Below are 16,009 nucleotides of genomic sequence, written 5' to 3' on the forward strand. Positions count from 1 at the left end.
CAGGCAGGGCCATCGCGCTGCTGGCTTCTGTGCACAAGTTTCCTTGTGCAGGCACCTCCCTGCGTGAACACGCCTTTCTAAGAGTGATGTGTGTCCTGAGCTTCCAGGCTTGTTGCCTGGCGGCTCCTCCTTGATGGAAACCCTAATGCCGGTGATTTCTTCTAAGTCTTGTGTAAAAACCACATTGAGCTCCTGTGATCCAGATTTTGTGAGAAGCCAGAGGTTTACTTTCTGTTACACCCTATGGAAAGCGGTTGCTGTCAAATCAACGTTTTCCTTTCTTTTATTTTTTTTCATTATCCTCTTACTTTGGGTCTGCCTTTGGCGCAAACCTGTTTTTCTTCGTATGGTAAAATCTACTTCCTGCTAGAATATTATTTGATTTTGAGCCTACCAATTATTTTATGGTCAATTTTAACACATTATTTAATGCCCTGGAAAATAGCATTTTAGCCAGTTCTTGATTCAGTTATTATCATGAATATACAGTATTTGATTCTTATATAAAATATGGTTCCATGTATAGAATTGTTCTTTTATCATTGTTATGACTCTAGACTTAACATTTCCCTGGCTCTGACAATGTCTCTAGCTCCCACTGAGACATTCTCTTTCTCTTCCTGGCTTTCTACACCACTTCTCATCTGAAGAGAAGGAGAAACCAGAGTCAGGTACTTGTTAAGAAGCCTGGTCCAGGAGAACCAATAAATCTGAGAGAAGAACCAGGGAAGTGAATACATGGCTTTATTCAGGGCAGAGTTTCATAAGTGAGGCTTTTTAATACTTCCTTCTGAGTCAGGGCTATACTTTGGAGAGCTGAAGATGTAAGGCAGGTAAGTGGGGTATCTCAGTCCTTTGGTAACCCCACAGCATCCCAAAGGACAAAGGTGACCTTTTGTTGATTGACAATAGACTGGATTCAGTCATTTACCTGAGGTCTTTCCTTGAAAAGACTCACACATTTCTAGTTATGCTGGTGGTATCTTGGTTGAGCAAAAATGTGTGAAGCAAAAGGACAGAAATATAATATGTGGCCATTACGACTTTTCTCCCCAAACCAGATTCTGGCTAGCAGAGTGGGTAATGACTTGTTTGTGAGGCTCTGATATTTCTGGACTTACTAACGTGGGTTGGGCCTGGGAAATGTCCCCTCACATTTCTTTTTGTCTTGGTCACGTCTTAACTCTTGTCTTTCTTCACTGGTCCTGTGAACTAGAGGCTAGGGCCCTCTCCTAAACACTGTAACGCCCGCTCTAAACACCAGGACTGAAGTGGAATAGTCCTCACAGTCAGGGATTTATGGCCCAAATTCCTCCAAATTACATTCAATAATGAGCAAACCCTTCTGATTCAGAGGACCTCCAGTTAATTAATCACAGGACCCAGCTAAAATCATTTTTGGCAGATGGTGTCCAAAACCTAATTGGTTCATAACCAATTATCTCATAAAACAGGTACATTTATTTAGAAACTAAAACAAATACATCTTTCAATTAATGCATCCTGGCAGTTTCATCAGAACACTGCTTTGATCAAAACTATATTATCTGTGGGCATGTTATCCAGGTTTTATACAGTCATTGAGGGGAACAAGTAACAACTGCTCCAACACTTTAGAGGCCCAAAGCTTCTTTTCATGCTCTACAGTGTAAAATTTTCAGGACTTAATTAATCATTTTTTCAAGTACCAGAAAAGCCCCCAAACTATTTTCTGAGCACAAGTCTAGTTTTCTGCACCTGGCCTCCATGCAGCGGTCGGATGGCTATCAATCCAAGTAGATAGCATATTTTGCCTACTTGCATTTCATAAAATAGTATCAAGTTGCCACCTGTTTATCTTTTATCTCCAAAGGACACTGTTCTATCCTTGACTGACATACTGCCTTTCTTTAATATAAGACGGTGTCCAAAAATATAACGCCAAACTGTCAGGTGTCCGATTCTCATCAAAACCTCAGGCTGAGATTGTTGGACAGTCATTTAAAATATATGACATACATATGACCCAACTCCACATAAAGTCTATCCTTTGATCAAAGTTGATATTGGAAGGCCCAGAATTGAAACAAGTGGTCTTGGCCTCTGCAGAATTGCCTTTCCTGAGCTGTATTGTAGGTGTCATGCCCTTGGCTTTGATCTAGACACTAGAGAAAAAAACCTTATGAGTCTAGATGCCACATGTGCTGTAGGAATATGGCTTGAAGACATTGTACTCTCAGTCACCCAGTGCACCTTTTATGAACCTACTGTGAAATGCATTTTGGAATCCCTGCTAATATTATCTATAGCCACCCGAAGAGACATGAACTTTGTTAAAGGCAGGGGTGTCACTTACTCTGGGCTGCAATAATGGATAGGTTCCTCCCATCTGGATATCAATATGACAGTGCCTAGAGGAGCCTCTTAACTCAGGACTTTATGGATCCATTAAAAAGACCAGTGGGGACCATATACTTTACACTATACTGTAAACCTGAACCTTGCTTAGTTACAATGACGGGGGATTCTGGACAATGGGGTTGTGGTATCAGTTTCCAGACCAGAATAAAAGGCCTGGCTGGATGGGACTTTGAGAATCCTTTTGTTTTACTACTCCTCTTGCCTTTGTTCCATTCCTGCTGGCGAATGTGCTCTACCCTGTTCTTACCTCACCCAGGGCTGAGCTGGAATCTTCCTTCTTGTTTCAGAGTACTTCCCGTGAGAGTCTGTTGTGCCCTTGCTCACACTGACATCACATGAGCCTTCAGCAACTGCGGGCTGAGGAGGACACCTCTGCAAGTGCCCTGCGCTAAGTTCATTTCCAAGCCCAAGGACAGCAAACTGCCTCTTTCCTTCTTCCGTGTCCCCAGTCTATGCCCTCCAGGAAGGCTGGTTCAGCTTGCCCGGCACTGCGGCAATGAGAGGGTTTATTTCCGTTTCTTTGGCCTTGAAACAGTAATTTTCTGCTGAATCACACTTTGGCCAGACAGTTGGGGCACCAAGACAGTCTCTGTCTGATTCTAAGAAAGAGTCTCCCCGGCTGCTGCAGCTCAGGAAGACGCCTGCTGAACAATTTCACTGGTAGTGATGGGAGGAACAGGGCTGTGGTGCTTTTGAACTTGAATTTGAAGCCTGGCTTTGCCTCCTACTAGCTGTGTGATCTCAGGCAAGCTAGGCAACCTCTCTGAGGCTTGGTTTCTTCATTTCTAAATAGTACTTACCTTGGCAAGGTTGAAGTAAGGGTTGCAAACTACTGCTTCTCTTGAAGAATGGAGGTGGGGAGGGGAGAGGAGAGGGTGAGATAGATCTGTACGTATTTTTTTCAATGAGAATGAAAAACCACATCTCCCTTTTTTCCCTTGGACTCTCAGAAAACTTAAGAGATAAACTGGATATTCAGTTTGAGCAGTACAGTAGATAAAATCTTCCGCCCCACAATTTTGAATGTTTATTTCTCCTGGATCTTTTTGTTCCTACTTTTACCTATTTCTGGGTCCTCCTTTTTAAATCATATTTATGGTTCATTATTTCACGTGGATTCTCTTTATTCACGTGGGTTTTGAGCTCTGCTTGAGGTTTGAAGAATGTCTCAAATCTTTTATGGAACGAGATGTGGTGCACACACAAATATGTTTATATTGCTTGTTCAGAGACGTTGCTGTGAACATTTTTGTGGCACTATATAATAATATACTGGAGAAAGCTATCTCACACCCTGTCTTTCTTAGTCCTCCCAGCGACCTTATGAAATAGACGTTATTAATTCCATTTCCTAGAGGAGGCAGCTTGGGCTTCGGGGTTGGCTTTCTTCAGATCACTTAACCTCTCCCAAGGGTCAGAATTTCATGTGCGACCCAAGCCTTTTGAATCCCAGCCTAATGCTCTTTCTTCTGCCACAGAGCTGCCTCTCCAGAGAGTTATTAGCTATTTCAGATTAGCTATTGGGCCTAATGAATAACACCCATAGCAAGAGGCCAGGCTATGTGCCGGGCATTTTACATGCATTATCTCTTTTAGTGCTTCCCACAGGCCAACCGTGTAGCCACTGTGTTAGCCTCTCTCATAAACCATGAACTACATGAAGGCAGGCTCTCCAAGGTCCAGGTCAGTAAGAGGAGGGTTGGGATTTGAACCCAGGTTAGCGTGACTCTACAGCTCTCGCTCTTATCCACTGCCCTCCAAGAGCATCTGCTCTGTCACTGAGTGACACTTCCTGGGAGCCATGTTCAAAGGACTCTGGGCTTGTGTGATGTCGCTGTGTGGCTGTGAGAGAAGCAGACGGCAGCAGCAGGCTGTTTCTGCTCCCCTGACCTCTCCCCACAAGGAAGTCGGCTCTAGGCAGGCAGCCGGATGGCCGGGCCACTAACCTGTCACGGCCCATTAAAGTCTCAGGACACTGTGATCTCATTGGGGTCTGTGAGGAACGGCCACCATCACCGCCTTTGAGTCCCAATTCACGCTGTCCTTGAGGGTCAGCTTATGCACTGTGATTTTCTTAGCATTCTCTTTGCTGTCTGCTTTAAGAGCTTCACATCTATGGTAATAACAAAATACACATTCCAGGTACTGGCCCTTAGAAGCATCCTGGGACTGTTTTTGGAAGTATAATTATTACCTTGAAGTTATTCTTTTTATCTTTGGGATTTATTCAGCTTTTGGAGGCTTTTACCTTAAGATATGCTTTTGGGTTACAATAAACAAGGCAAAATGTTTCTGGATGTATTCAAAGAGGGTGTGCTTTTTCATCTTTTAATGTTAGTAGGATTATTTTATTTTCTCTGTGGGCTGTTGCCCCTCTTGACCGGAGCTCCAGGCTTGTCTTTGTTGCTCTATCCCCAGCTCCTAGCAACACCTGAGGTCCAACCTCCATCCACCACCGCATAACTGATCACAGGCAGCTCCACAACTTCTTGAGGTTTTGGTTTTATTTAGGTTCTTTCAGTCATTAAATGGGGATAATAATCACCCTTTCTACCTCTCGGGTTGTTAAGCAGCTCTAATGAGATACTGTATGTTAAAGCGCTTTTAAAACCATGTGTTGCCATGAAAATGTAAGATCACCACTGTGGTCCGGGTGCAGACTTCTGATAAAGGGCATGCATGGACTTACGGGATATGCCAGCATTAATTACCAAGGCATTTGGGCCTGCAGCCTAATTACCTGGAAGAAGAGTGGAGAATTCTATAACTCTGTCATTTTGCCTACCTGTCATGAATCACAGGCATTGATTGTGGAACTGAGGTTTGGATGACCAGCATTTTTATCCAGATCGTCACAATCAAGCCTGCAGAGATATGGGAAGAACAGGGTGTTGTGAGTGCACCTTCCTTTACAGCAACATGATTCATTCTTCTTGAAACAGGGGTTGGCAAATTACAACCAGTGGGCCAAATCCAGCCCACCACCTGTTGTTTATACACCCCACAAGCTAAGAATGGCTTTTATAATTTTAAATAATTGTAAAAAGATCAAAAGAAGAAGAATATTTTGTGGCACATGAAAATTATATGGAATTCAAATTTCAGTGTTTTCTATAAAGTTTTGAATTTCATGTATAAAATTTGTGAAAATTTGTTTTCTCTCCTGTTCTATAAATACCTACATAATACTCTCAGTTTTGCCTGGCAAAGTCTAAAATATGTACCATCTGGCCCTTTGCACAAAAAGTTTGCTGACCCCTGTCTTGAAGCATTCATTCTGCACTCGAATCCAAGGCACTAAGAGGTTCTCATCAATTTGAATGCTGCCATGCCACTCAGGGACTTAATTTGTGCTGAGACTCTAAGGGAAAGATGTTCTATATACAGAAAAGGCTGAGACTTGGGCACTGAACGGGCAGAAGGGTCCGTTTGGGACTCAGCCAGGATGGGAATGGGCCAAACAAGAAAACGTGATAGGGAGGAAAAGAGAGATGTATAAAGCTAGCAGCGGAAGAAACCAGTTCCCCAGTCCCCTTGGTGATGCAACGTGACCCAGATCTGATGAGGCCCTGTGTGTGGTCCCAGCTCTCTCCCCACTGGACTCAACACTGTTTATTCCATTGCCGTCTTCCATTACTGAGCAATAGGTGTGTTCCTAATGCTCTCCTGGGAGACACAGAAGAAGGGAGTTTGCCATGTTGAATGCACAGCACTTTGGGCCCCCTAACCTCCCCTGGGCTTTTCTCCACACCCCCTCCCCACTCCGCACCCATCCCTCCTCTGCTCAGAAGCCCCTCTTCCTCTCCCCCTGCCCTAGTTGCTCCCAGCCTCTGAGAACCGGCAGGCCCCATCTGTCTCCTCCTCTCTCGCCTTTCCTCTGGGCCTCTGGCTTCCCCCCAAGTCTGGGCCAACCCTGCATGCCCACACCCACTGCTTAACTCTGCCTTGACGTTTGCCAGCAAGTTCCCTCCGTGTTGGGGGAGGAGGCAATAAACGACTTACGAGTTTTCCCAACCCACGGAGCCGAGGCGCCCTGAGCACCTCCGTCGGCGGTTTGGAAGTCTCGGCCAGTGATGCCGTCTCTGCGGCTTTCTCACACACGGGAGGACAGAGACATGGCTGAGGAAAACGGAGCCAGGCCCGGGCCAGAGATGGAGATCGGAGCCAGAGGAATACTTTCCCTGGCACCTGACAAGACCCAGTGCGTGGGGTTGAGTTCTGGAGAAACGCGAAAGGCAACCTCAGAAGTAAGAGGGACTGTACCAGGCTGGACAAAAACGTAATTGCTGTGGCTCCGCGGGATGTCTGCACACCACGGTTGTCCATTCCCTGTCAGGCCTCATCAAGTCTGCAGTTCACATTCGCTAGGTACGTTGTGCAATGTTGTGACATCAATTAAGCTACTTTGCCTAGCTTTGCTAAGAGGGACAGACCCAGGAGAACTGAAAAAGTGGAGGGCAGTGTACAAATCACCAAAGCTCCGTGCAGTTCATGACCTGGGTAGATTCACCGAACAACCCTTTGATTAAGGGGGAACGCATTCCCGGGGGACCTGGGAGGACAGCCGAGCCACCTGTGGAACCAAGGACAGAATGTCGCGGAAGCCTTTCCGACAAGTGCCCTTTCCTGGCAATACTCCATTGTAAGAAAATGAAAGCTTACATTTTTGCCACCAACTCCTTTAAGCAGAAATGAAGTCTCAGTGAGTAAAATAACCCTGATTAGCACAGCACTACAGAGAAGCCTCCAGGGTCTGATTTCACAGCCCCTCTGGACTTTCTCTTCAGGCAGTTAAGCGTTCACAAGAAAATCCCTTCTTTTTATGTGGCTTCTCCAGCTGCATCATTTTGTGAAACAATTTTTGAAAGACAAAACACAATAAAGCCCCACACTTGTACTTCTCTTATCTTCGATGCCTCTTGAAATTTCCAACTAATCTCCAATATGCTTAATTTCTCCCCACCCCCAAGCCTCAACCATTAAATTAAATAAAAAGAAAAGGGGGGCAGGGGGAGAGATGTCCCTTGTGTTACTCAGCAAGTGTGTGATTTGTAAGATTCTAAAAATCCTTCCAGCCCTGCTTATTTTGACAAAACTACTTAACACTTCAAGCAACGAACCACGGGGCATAAAAGTATAATCTGCAGAGAAAACCTTAATCCTCTATAGTAACCTATTTGAATCTCCTCAAAACCATTTTGGTGTGTAGGCCTGGAGAATTAAGTCAATTGTTTGATCTGAGAAGAAAGGCAATTAGGGCTCTCTCTTGATCTTTCTGGTTGAATTCTACTCAGGGGCAGCCACTGTTCTCAACAGCTCCATTGGAGACCCCTATTATTATAATAATAGAGGTGAGCATTAGAATTGCTACATTTAAGGGTCTTGCTGCATTTTCATTATGAGTTGTTTTATCTGAGAGTTTCCAACTGTGATGGGCTAATATTCAGCCTACAAATATTAGCAAGCTGGGTTTTTTGGTTTTTGTCTTTAAACTTCATTTAAAACTTTTTCTTTAGTCGGACAAATATTTCAGCAGAAATGAAACTTTCAGAAGCAGCTACTTGGGTGATGGGATGGATGTGTTCATTCACGGCTGGGTTATTGACAGAGATCTGATGGGGGAGGCTCTCTTCAAAGGGATGTCTCTGAGGACATTGACAGTGTAAGACAGAGATGGAGAATCTAGTCGGGGTTGTTGTGAGGGAAAACTGGGGGTTCTGCCCTTATTTGCTTATAGCACCTCCCAAATTTCGACATAGGAGCAACAATCTAGTTGGAGGTGCTGACTGGCGCTGTGTCTAGATATACAGTTATACGGAACTGAATAAAGATCATTTGTATTTGTCCAGAGCAAGGAATATTGGAGAGGGAGCTGCTGCCGGAGATTATGGGGTCGGGTGACTAAAGCTTGTCCCACCCATTGGTGGCATCACTGGTGACCAAGCCATTCCTCAGGTTTCTGTGGCTCTATCTCATCACCTAGAAGTAGCTCCCGGAGCTGTTCTTTGTCTGCTTGCCTGTTTATGTGAACTCGCGGCCTCAGAGAGGTGTGAGAGCAACAGCTTCAGGAAGACAAGAGAAACCAAGCTCCCCTGCTTCCTGCCGGATCCCACTGAGCTCGTGCTCTCCTGCTCTAGCACCGAGCTCCCAGCCAAGTCCAAAGGCAGGAGGTCCAGAGAGGGTACAGATGCTGCAGCCTCCAACGGTCATTCTCTTCACCTTAGCCCCAGAGTTCCTGCAGGAGGGTTGCTTGGAGGATGCTGGAGTTCTGCTCTAGGGTAGTTGAGGCTTGTGGAAGCGTGGCAAGGAGGAGTCTGGTTATTTTTATTCAGCCAACAGTGATGGCAAGCCCACAAAGATCCCGTGGTTCAAAGGTAGATTAGTGATGGTCCAGCCCACCAGGAGCTTGTGGTCTAGCAGGCAAAGATGGGTGAGTCAAGAGACAGTAAAATACAGTGTGACAAATGTGATTCAGGAAAGAACCCAAGGGTGTACGCTTAACCTACGTTTAAGGGCCAAGGAAATGCTTGTGAGAGACAGTTCCTGAGCTGAGGCCCAAAAGATGAGTAAGAGATAAGGAGCAAGGAGGTGGCCTATTTAGGGCCGTGCACAGCCCTGGAGGGGAGAGAAAGGAGAAGGTGTTTATGTATCTACAACTGGTTCTATGAGGCTGGAGTGCAGCGTGAGGGGTCCAGGGCCAGCAGAAGAGGCTGGTGTCTGGGCAGGGGGGAGCTGAATGCGGAGATGAGGAATTTGGGCTTTATCCTACAGGCAAGGGGGAACTCATGAAATATTTTAAACAGGACAGTAACATGAAATGATTAGCCGTTTAGAAACAGAAGGGGAAGGTATTCACTTTCTAATGCTGCATAACAAATGACCACAAACTCAGTTGCCTAAAACAACATCCCTCATCTAGCCCCCACTGACACATAAAATTAATCATCCCAATCATCTAGTCCCCAAAAGAATTAGAGAACTGGCACTGTTGAAATTATTATTTCAGGGGTGGAGGGTGGGGAACCTGAAATACACATATGCCACAAAATTTGAAACTAAAGCTAAAATCAAGCCTTCAGTTCTCATACAGAGCATAAAGGAAACATGTAAATGACGCCACAGGAAAGCAGTGCATCACATCCAGAATGTGGGAAACTCTATGGAACAACTGACCAGGTTTCTTCAACTAGAAAAAAAGGGGGAGTGGAAGAATGTTCCAGATTAAAAGTGATGTAGAAGACGTAAAAATGAAGGCAACGTATGGATCCTGTTGGAATCAATAGTTGGACAAACCAGCTGTACATGTGAATATGGGGCTGGTTATTCGAAGTTATTAAGGAGTTTTTGATAATTCTGTTAGGGGTCATAATGACATTGTGGCTAAAACACAAAATATTATGTTTGATCTGAAAAAAGGTTTTTTGTCATGGGGAGTATGGTAAGGTGGAGTCAACAGCTGGGTGGATTGACATCATCTCTCAAAATCAAACTAAAGGTGGGCCTCCCCGGACCCCACCATTCCTCCAGAAGGAATGAGTCACTCTCTGTCTCTGATCCTCTGTGTTGCGCCTTATGTGCATGGGTGTATGTGCTTCCTTTCCTAAAGAGTGAGCATCCGGGACTTCCTAGGAGGCCCAGTGGCTAAGACTCCACCCTTCCATTGCAGGGGGCATGTGTTCGATCCCTGGGTCAGGGAACTAAGATCCCCCATGCTGCAAGGTGCAGCCAAAAAGTAAATAAATAAATAAATATAAATAAATGGTGAGCTTCCTGAGAACAATGATGCTGCTTTTCCCAGGATTATAGTAGGTGCTACAAATACTAATAAATCTCAGAATGAATGTTCTCCAAGCCACTAATTCATATGCAAAAATGTATTTCATTTCACGGCTGTTATAATTTATCATTTCTTTTAACATAAAGGGGCATTTCTGAACCACACATAACCATGTCAGAATGAAATCAGGAACATGACAGCATTGGTTCAATACAGCATTAGTAACAGGTGGATGAACTTTTAAAAAACCCTTGTTGGGCTGGCAAATATTCAATTAGGGTTGTTCACTGCCTGCCTCAGAAACACTTACGTTAGTGATGGTAACACTAGTGGCTATAACGGATAAATCCCCAAGTAGTGGTTTAACACATAGATGTTTGTTTCTCATTTGAGTAAAGTCCAAGCAGTATTCTCCTATCCTTGGAGGGGAGGTGGGCGGTGGGAATGGGGGTGGAGGCTCTGCTCCACACAGCCACTCATGTTCTCACTGATGGTAGCTTTCAAGGTCACCCTCCCTGGATGTCAGCAACCAGCCAGCAAACTGGAGTAAGGGGATGGAGGAATGGCAAACATGCTCCTGGCACCACAGCCTGGAAGCTCTTCACATTCAACGGGTGGGAACTAGCCACTTGGATTCACTTCAACACAGAGGCTGGAATGTGGTCCCCTGTTGGGCAGGCAATTCCTGATAACAATTCTATAAGAATAAAAATCTTTTGTGGCCAATTATCTCTTCCACATGCTGTTCGCTTAAAAGTTCTGATATTTACACAAAAGAAATATTATAATACCTAATTATGCTTTACTTTATCCTTCATAAAACAGAATAAATAATGAAGGTCTAGGGAAGATTCGAGGGCTAGTAGCTTTAGGGAACGGGTCTGCAAGACTTCAGTGTGTTGTTACTCCCGGTTTAGAACCATCTCATGGAACCCAGGTAATTCACAAAGAGTCTTCTTCACTTTGTACAAGGTAACCATAGGGAAATGTCACAAACAAGGATGATGATAGAAATAATTCTGAAACAGCTGGCTGGTCTAAGAAAGCTCAGCTAGAGTTGAAATAGTTCAGATGGAAGCTGAGTTCCCTCTCTGGTGTAAATTTATCTCCCGTATGAAGCCTACAGTTTCGAAGCAGTACATCCCTGGAATGGTTTCCTATCTCCAACCTGGGAATAACAGTGTTCTCCTTTGTAGATGTACAAATACCACTGAGGTTTTTGAGTCCATTTCTAATCTGCACTTGAGCTCAGATAACTTTGTTGGGCTATAAAACCACGTATGCAACTGCTTATTCAACATCTCCACAGACATCCTATAGGCCCTAAAGTCTAATACAGCCAACTCAACTCAACACCTAATTCTGCTTTTCTCAAAATAGTTTGTATCTTGATTGTACAAAAATTAGCCTTGGTGTTCTTTCACTTCATTTCTCCTGCCTCGGTGGTTCTCAACCAGAGGTGACTATTTTGTCGCCAGGGGACATTTGGCAACATCTGAAGACATTTTTAGATGTCATAACCGGGGGAAGAGAAGCTACTGACATCTAGTGGGCAGAGGCTAGGAATACGGTTAAACACCCTACAAGGCATGGGACAGTCCCTCCTGGCCCCAAAAAAGAATTATCTGGCCCAAAATGTCACTAGCACTGAGGCTGAGATACCTCGCCCTACTCCATGGCCTGTAGGTTCTACCTCCTATGTATCTTGCAAATCTGTTCTTTCCTGGCAGCTCCATTCTCAATGCCTTGTTTCTGGCCTTCATCACATCTCTCATGGAATACAATAGGATCCTAAGTCGTTTTCTTGCCACCCAGTCCTGCTGCTTCCTTGGAAGGAAATGTCCGAATGGCACAAGCTCTCTCATCTTCAAGGTTCAGTTAACTCCTCAAGTATTAACTCCTGTGTGAAGGAGACAGTTAACGTCCCTGTCCGGCCTGGTCTCCCCCTTCCCCTCCCAATCTCAGAGGCCCTTTGTCGGTAGATGCACCATCACTTCATTGTCTCCCTGACTAGAACCTAAGCGCTGGTGAGAAGGAACCTTAATATTCAGCTTCTATGAATAACACAGCACAGTTGAACTGATGCAGGATATACACCCTCACTGGTGCTTCTCATGATCAGAAGTGGAAGGTGAGAAGACTGGGTTAGGCTGGGTCAGAGGCAAAGTGGGAACTGTAGTCACAGGGCCTGCTGAGTCGGTCTGTGGGGCTAGTTACAGAGTTTGGCCACTGGCCTCATTACTGCTCAGCAGAGCCCCCGAAGCTAACCTGCCCTGATATGTGTTTGATGTGTTTCACTGCAAGGGGTTTTCTACTGTGTTATGGACTTAACTTCTTCAGGTTTCAAGAGCCATCAATATGGAGAGAGAACCTGAAAAAGGCCAGAATACTACAGAGAGGAAAAGTGCAGGTACAATAAAGTCCTGAACCCATGCTGGCTTTGGCATTACTTTGATGCACAGGCAAGACTAGTAAAAGTGCTTGTTTAAAAAAAGTTCAAATATTTTCCCTTGCTTTTTGGCTTTTGCTCTAACATTTTCAAGGCTACTGATGAATTCAGGGTTCTTTCCCTGTTAGTCCTCCTCTGGGGGAGAGAACCAAGACAACCTTTTCTTACAGCCACCATCTTACATTTCTATAATTAACAAGTTAACAGAGTCTAGAGAGGTCTTCTCTCTCACTCCTCTCTATCGTGTGTGTGCGTGCACGCACGTGCATTTGTGTGTGTGTATGAATGTGACAGCATTGTCTATGACAGCAACAAATTACTTACAACTACACATCTTTCATTAGGTTAGTCAATAAATTATGGTATAACCTGGCATACAAAATACGCATTAATATGCAGCTATCAATGTATATGTGGATTCAACACTGAGAGATGATTTATTAGTTAATAAAAAAGAAAGGATGGGCTTCCCTGGTGGCACAGTGGTTGAGGGTCCACCTGCCGATGCAGGGGACACGGGTTCGTGCCCCGTTCCGGGAAGATCCCACATGCCGCGGAGCGGCTGGGCCCGTGAGCCATGGCCGCTGAGCCTGCGCGCCCGGAGCCTGTGCTCCGCAATGGGAGAGGCCACAACAGTGAGAGGCCCGCATACTGCAAAAAAAAAAAAGAAAAAAAAAGAAAGTCTCCAGATAACCTGAACGGCTCCCTCTCCTCCTTCCCTTCTTAACTCAAATGATACCACCTTTTTGGGGAGCTTCCCCAACCACCTGACTGAAAACTGCACCCATCTCAGCTCCTACTTTACTTTGGCCATCATCTACATCACCCTGTGACCTCTGTCTTATGTCCTGTCATCGTGCGTATTCCTTCACTAGCACACGAGCTCCCCCAAGGGCAGGGAATTTTATTGTGTTCACTGCTATAGCCTCAGAGGCTAGAACAATGCCTGACGCACAGCGGGCACTCACTCGATAGCTGTTAAAGTAATGAATAAAAACACATTTGTTTTAAAAAAGAAGTTTTGTCTTTATTAATAATAAACCAGTGAGGTTCAGTTTAAAACAACATTAAAAAGATGTTACGTCTTTTAATGCAATGTTAGCCCTTTATTACCGGGACCACTGTGAGCTGATGGAAGCTATGAGCCCCCCTCTCCCTGCTCCCCGCCACTTCCCCAAATCCAGTACAATTTCAAGATATTCTGAGACTTTCCTGAAGTCTGTTTATAAAGTTCTAAAGGGTCCACTGACCCCAGGGTAACAGCACCTGGCTTAAAGCGTCCTCTGGCTTGGAATCACAATTTCTCCCCTATTCTAGTGACTCAAGGAATACGTATGACTCAAGTATCAGTCTTCCCCCACCGCACCCCACCATTAGCCAGTTAAGTGTTACAGAGATACCTTCTACACAGGATTCACCAGTTAGCGACGGTAAGCACAATGTCTGCAGCTGAGACCATGACAAACACCCAGATGAAAGCTGAAAGATCGAGTGAATAATCCAGAGATTTCAAACAGTACTGATGTTTACAGAGCACAGCCCAAAAATCTGGTAAAGTGAATTTTTTGCCTGTCAGCTAAAAGTCTGGAGTCACAATCTCAGAAAGATAGAAAAATCAGGATCTATTCCACATAGAATATATGTTTCAAATTTTACTATTTAAAGAGCAAAATCATAGGGAATATGCACATTTACCCAAGTGAAGTTTTCCATTCAATAGGAGAGAAATCAAATACATTGTAATAAAGACTCTCCAGCTAAAAACTGAATATGAGATCAGTAAAACAACAAGAGTGATTTGACTGTGTTTTATTTCAGTGGGCACACTTTATTCATAACTGTCTCCAGGAGAACTAGGCTAGGTCTCAACCGGCAACAGTCACAGTTATTAAGCAAGTAAATACACCACCACTTTCGTGCTCTCCTTTATTTCTTTATGTCTTCAGTCTCATCTGGCTCTTTCTCTTGATGCTCTCTTTCCCACCTCATTTCTTTTAACTCTTGTCTGTATTTCCGTTCAATGAACCGCTTCTGATGGGCCATCTGGGGAAAGTTATCTGACACGAGGAGATATATTTTACACTTAATAAAGGAGAGCCAGCAGTGCACAGAATGATGCAAACTAAACATACACACATACGAACGAACATGTATTCATAGGAAATCTATATAGTTGTATTTTGTAAGGCAAGAGAAAAAAAAATTGCTTGCTTTCTTCTCTTATTCTTTTATCATTCGGGAACACAGTGGAAGTCTGGATCAGCAGTCGATTCTGGATTTCAGTATCTGATGTGAACTCGAGCATAAAAGGCACCGAAATACACAGGTATGTTAAAACATAGACATGTGGCTTCAGAATGTTTCCAGCTAAGGTGTTTTAACACAGTTCTCCTAGCAACAAGTGATTTTCAGGGAGAGATTAAAGGCTATAGCAAAAGGGAGTTGTATATTTTTACAAAGCTTAAACCAAAAACCTCAAACGATATTATCACACCATTATTTACCAACAATTAAAGTTTCTGAAAAAAGTAAAAAGATCAGATGGACAAAAGGAGGCCACATCCTAAGTCACTATTTCTGATAATTCAATTTGTGAAGTTTATCATGAGAAGCTAAAAGCTACATGGGCAACAGCAACTCAAGTAGAGCACTTTCATTTGGTGAAAGGAAACATGTCACTCAATAGTACAGTTTACCCTACATTTAGTTTGATATTTGACCCTGCTCAAGAGTGTTGACACAGTGGAAATCTTGAATAAGATGTAAACGTTTTACAATTCATTTGTTATTTGTGGTATATAATGAGTGTAGCAATGGAGTGAGAAATCAAATATGGAACAAGAAAAAGTCATTTTACACACTTAGTCAACAAACACTTACACACTTCAGCAACAAATATCACAAAGGGATGCATGCACGAATGAGAGCAACACAAGTTATCTGGTAACAGAGGAGAAGGACACCATTCTCCCTAACCTGGTACGGGTCTGCTAAACACAAGAGGTACTACTTCATATTTGAAAATAGGAAGAATCAGCATGGCATGTTTGGGGGAAAGTTTGATTTTGTTGAGGTTGAAGCACAATAAACGTGGACATAAATATATAGTATATTCCTAACCCCCCTTCCTTTCAGCACAGTGTCCCATTTTTCACCCCAGGTGGGAGGAGGGACAGGGAGGGTGGTAGGAAAAGGATCTGAAAGGCAGGTGGTGAATCACCTAAGACCTAAGAGTCAGTGATTGACTTTAAACAAAAGAGGAGCCATAATGGCATATTTTAGAAATAAAACAGCAATAAAATCCTATTCTCTAAACGATATTAATTTGATTCCTTATGTACTGTATAAAACACAGGTTTCAAGTATTAAGAGTACTTAATTCC

General features: G+C 43.9%; 1 protein-coding gene across 1 annotated transcript in view; it reads right to left on the minus strand.

Annotated features, from left to right (window-relative positions):
• Window positions 1–13,627: 13,627 nt before the first annotated feature.
• DROSHA (drosha ribonuclease III) overlaps window positions 13,628–16,009 on the minus strand; it is a 128,845-nt gene continuing 126,463 nt past the window's right edge. Inside the window, exon 32 of the mRNA XM_073801844.1 lies at window positions 13,628–14,683. Within this exon, the coding sequence (XP_073657945.1) occupies window positions 14,553–14,683 (131 nt within the window). The 3' untranslated portion in view covers window positions 13,628–14,552. The remainder of the gene's footprint in view (window positions 14,684–16,009) is intronic.

This window comes from Tursiops truncatus, chromosome 3 (assembly GCF_011762595.2).
Source record: "Tursiops truncatus isolate mTurTru1 chromosome 3, mTurTru1.mat.Y, whole genome shotgun sequence".
Classification (NCBI taxonomy): domain Eukaryota; kingdom Metazoa; phylum Chordata; class Mammalia; order Artiodactyla; family Delphinidae; genus Tursiops; species Tursiops truncatus.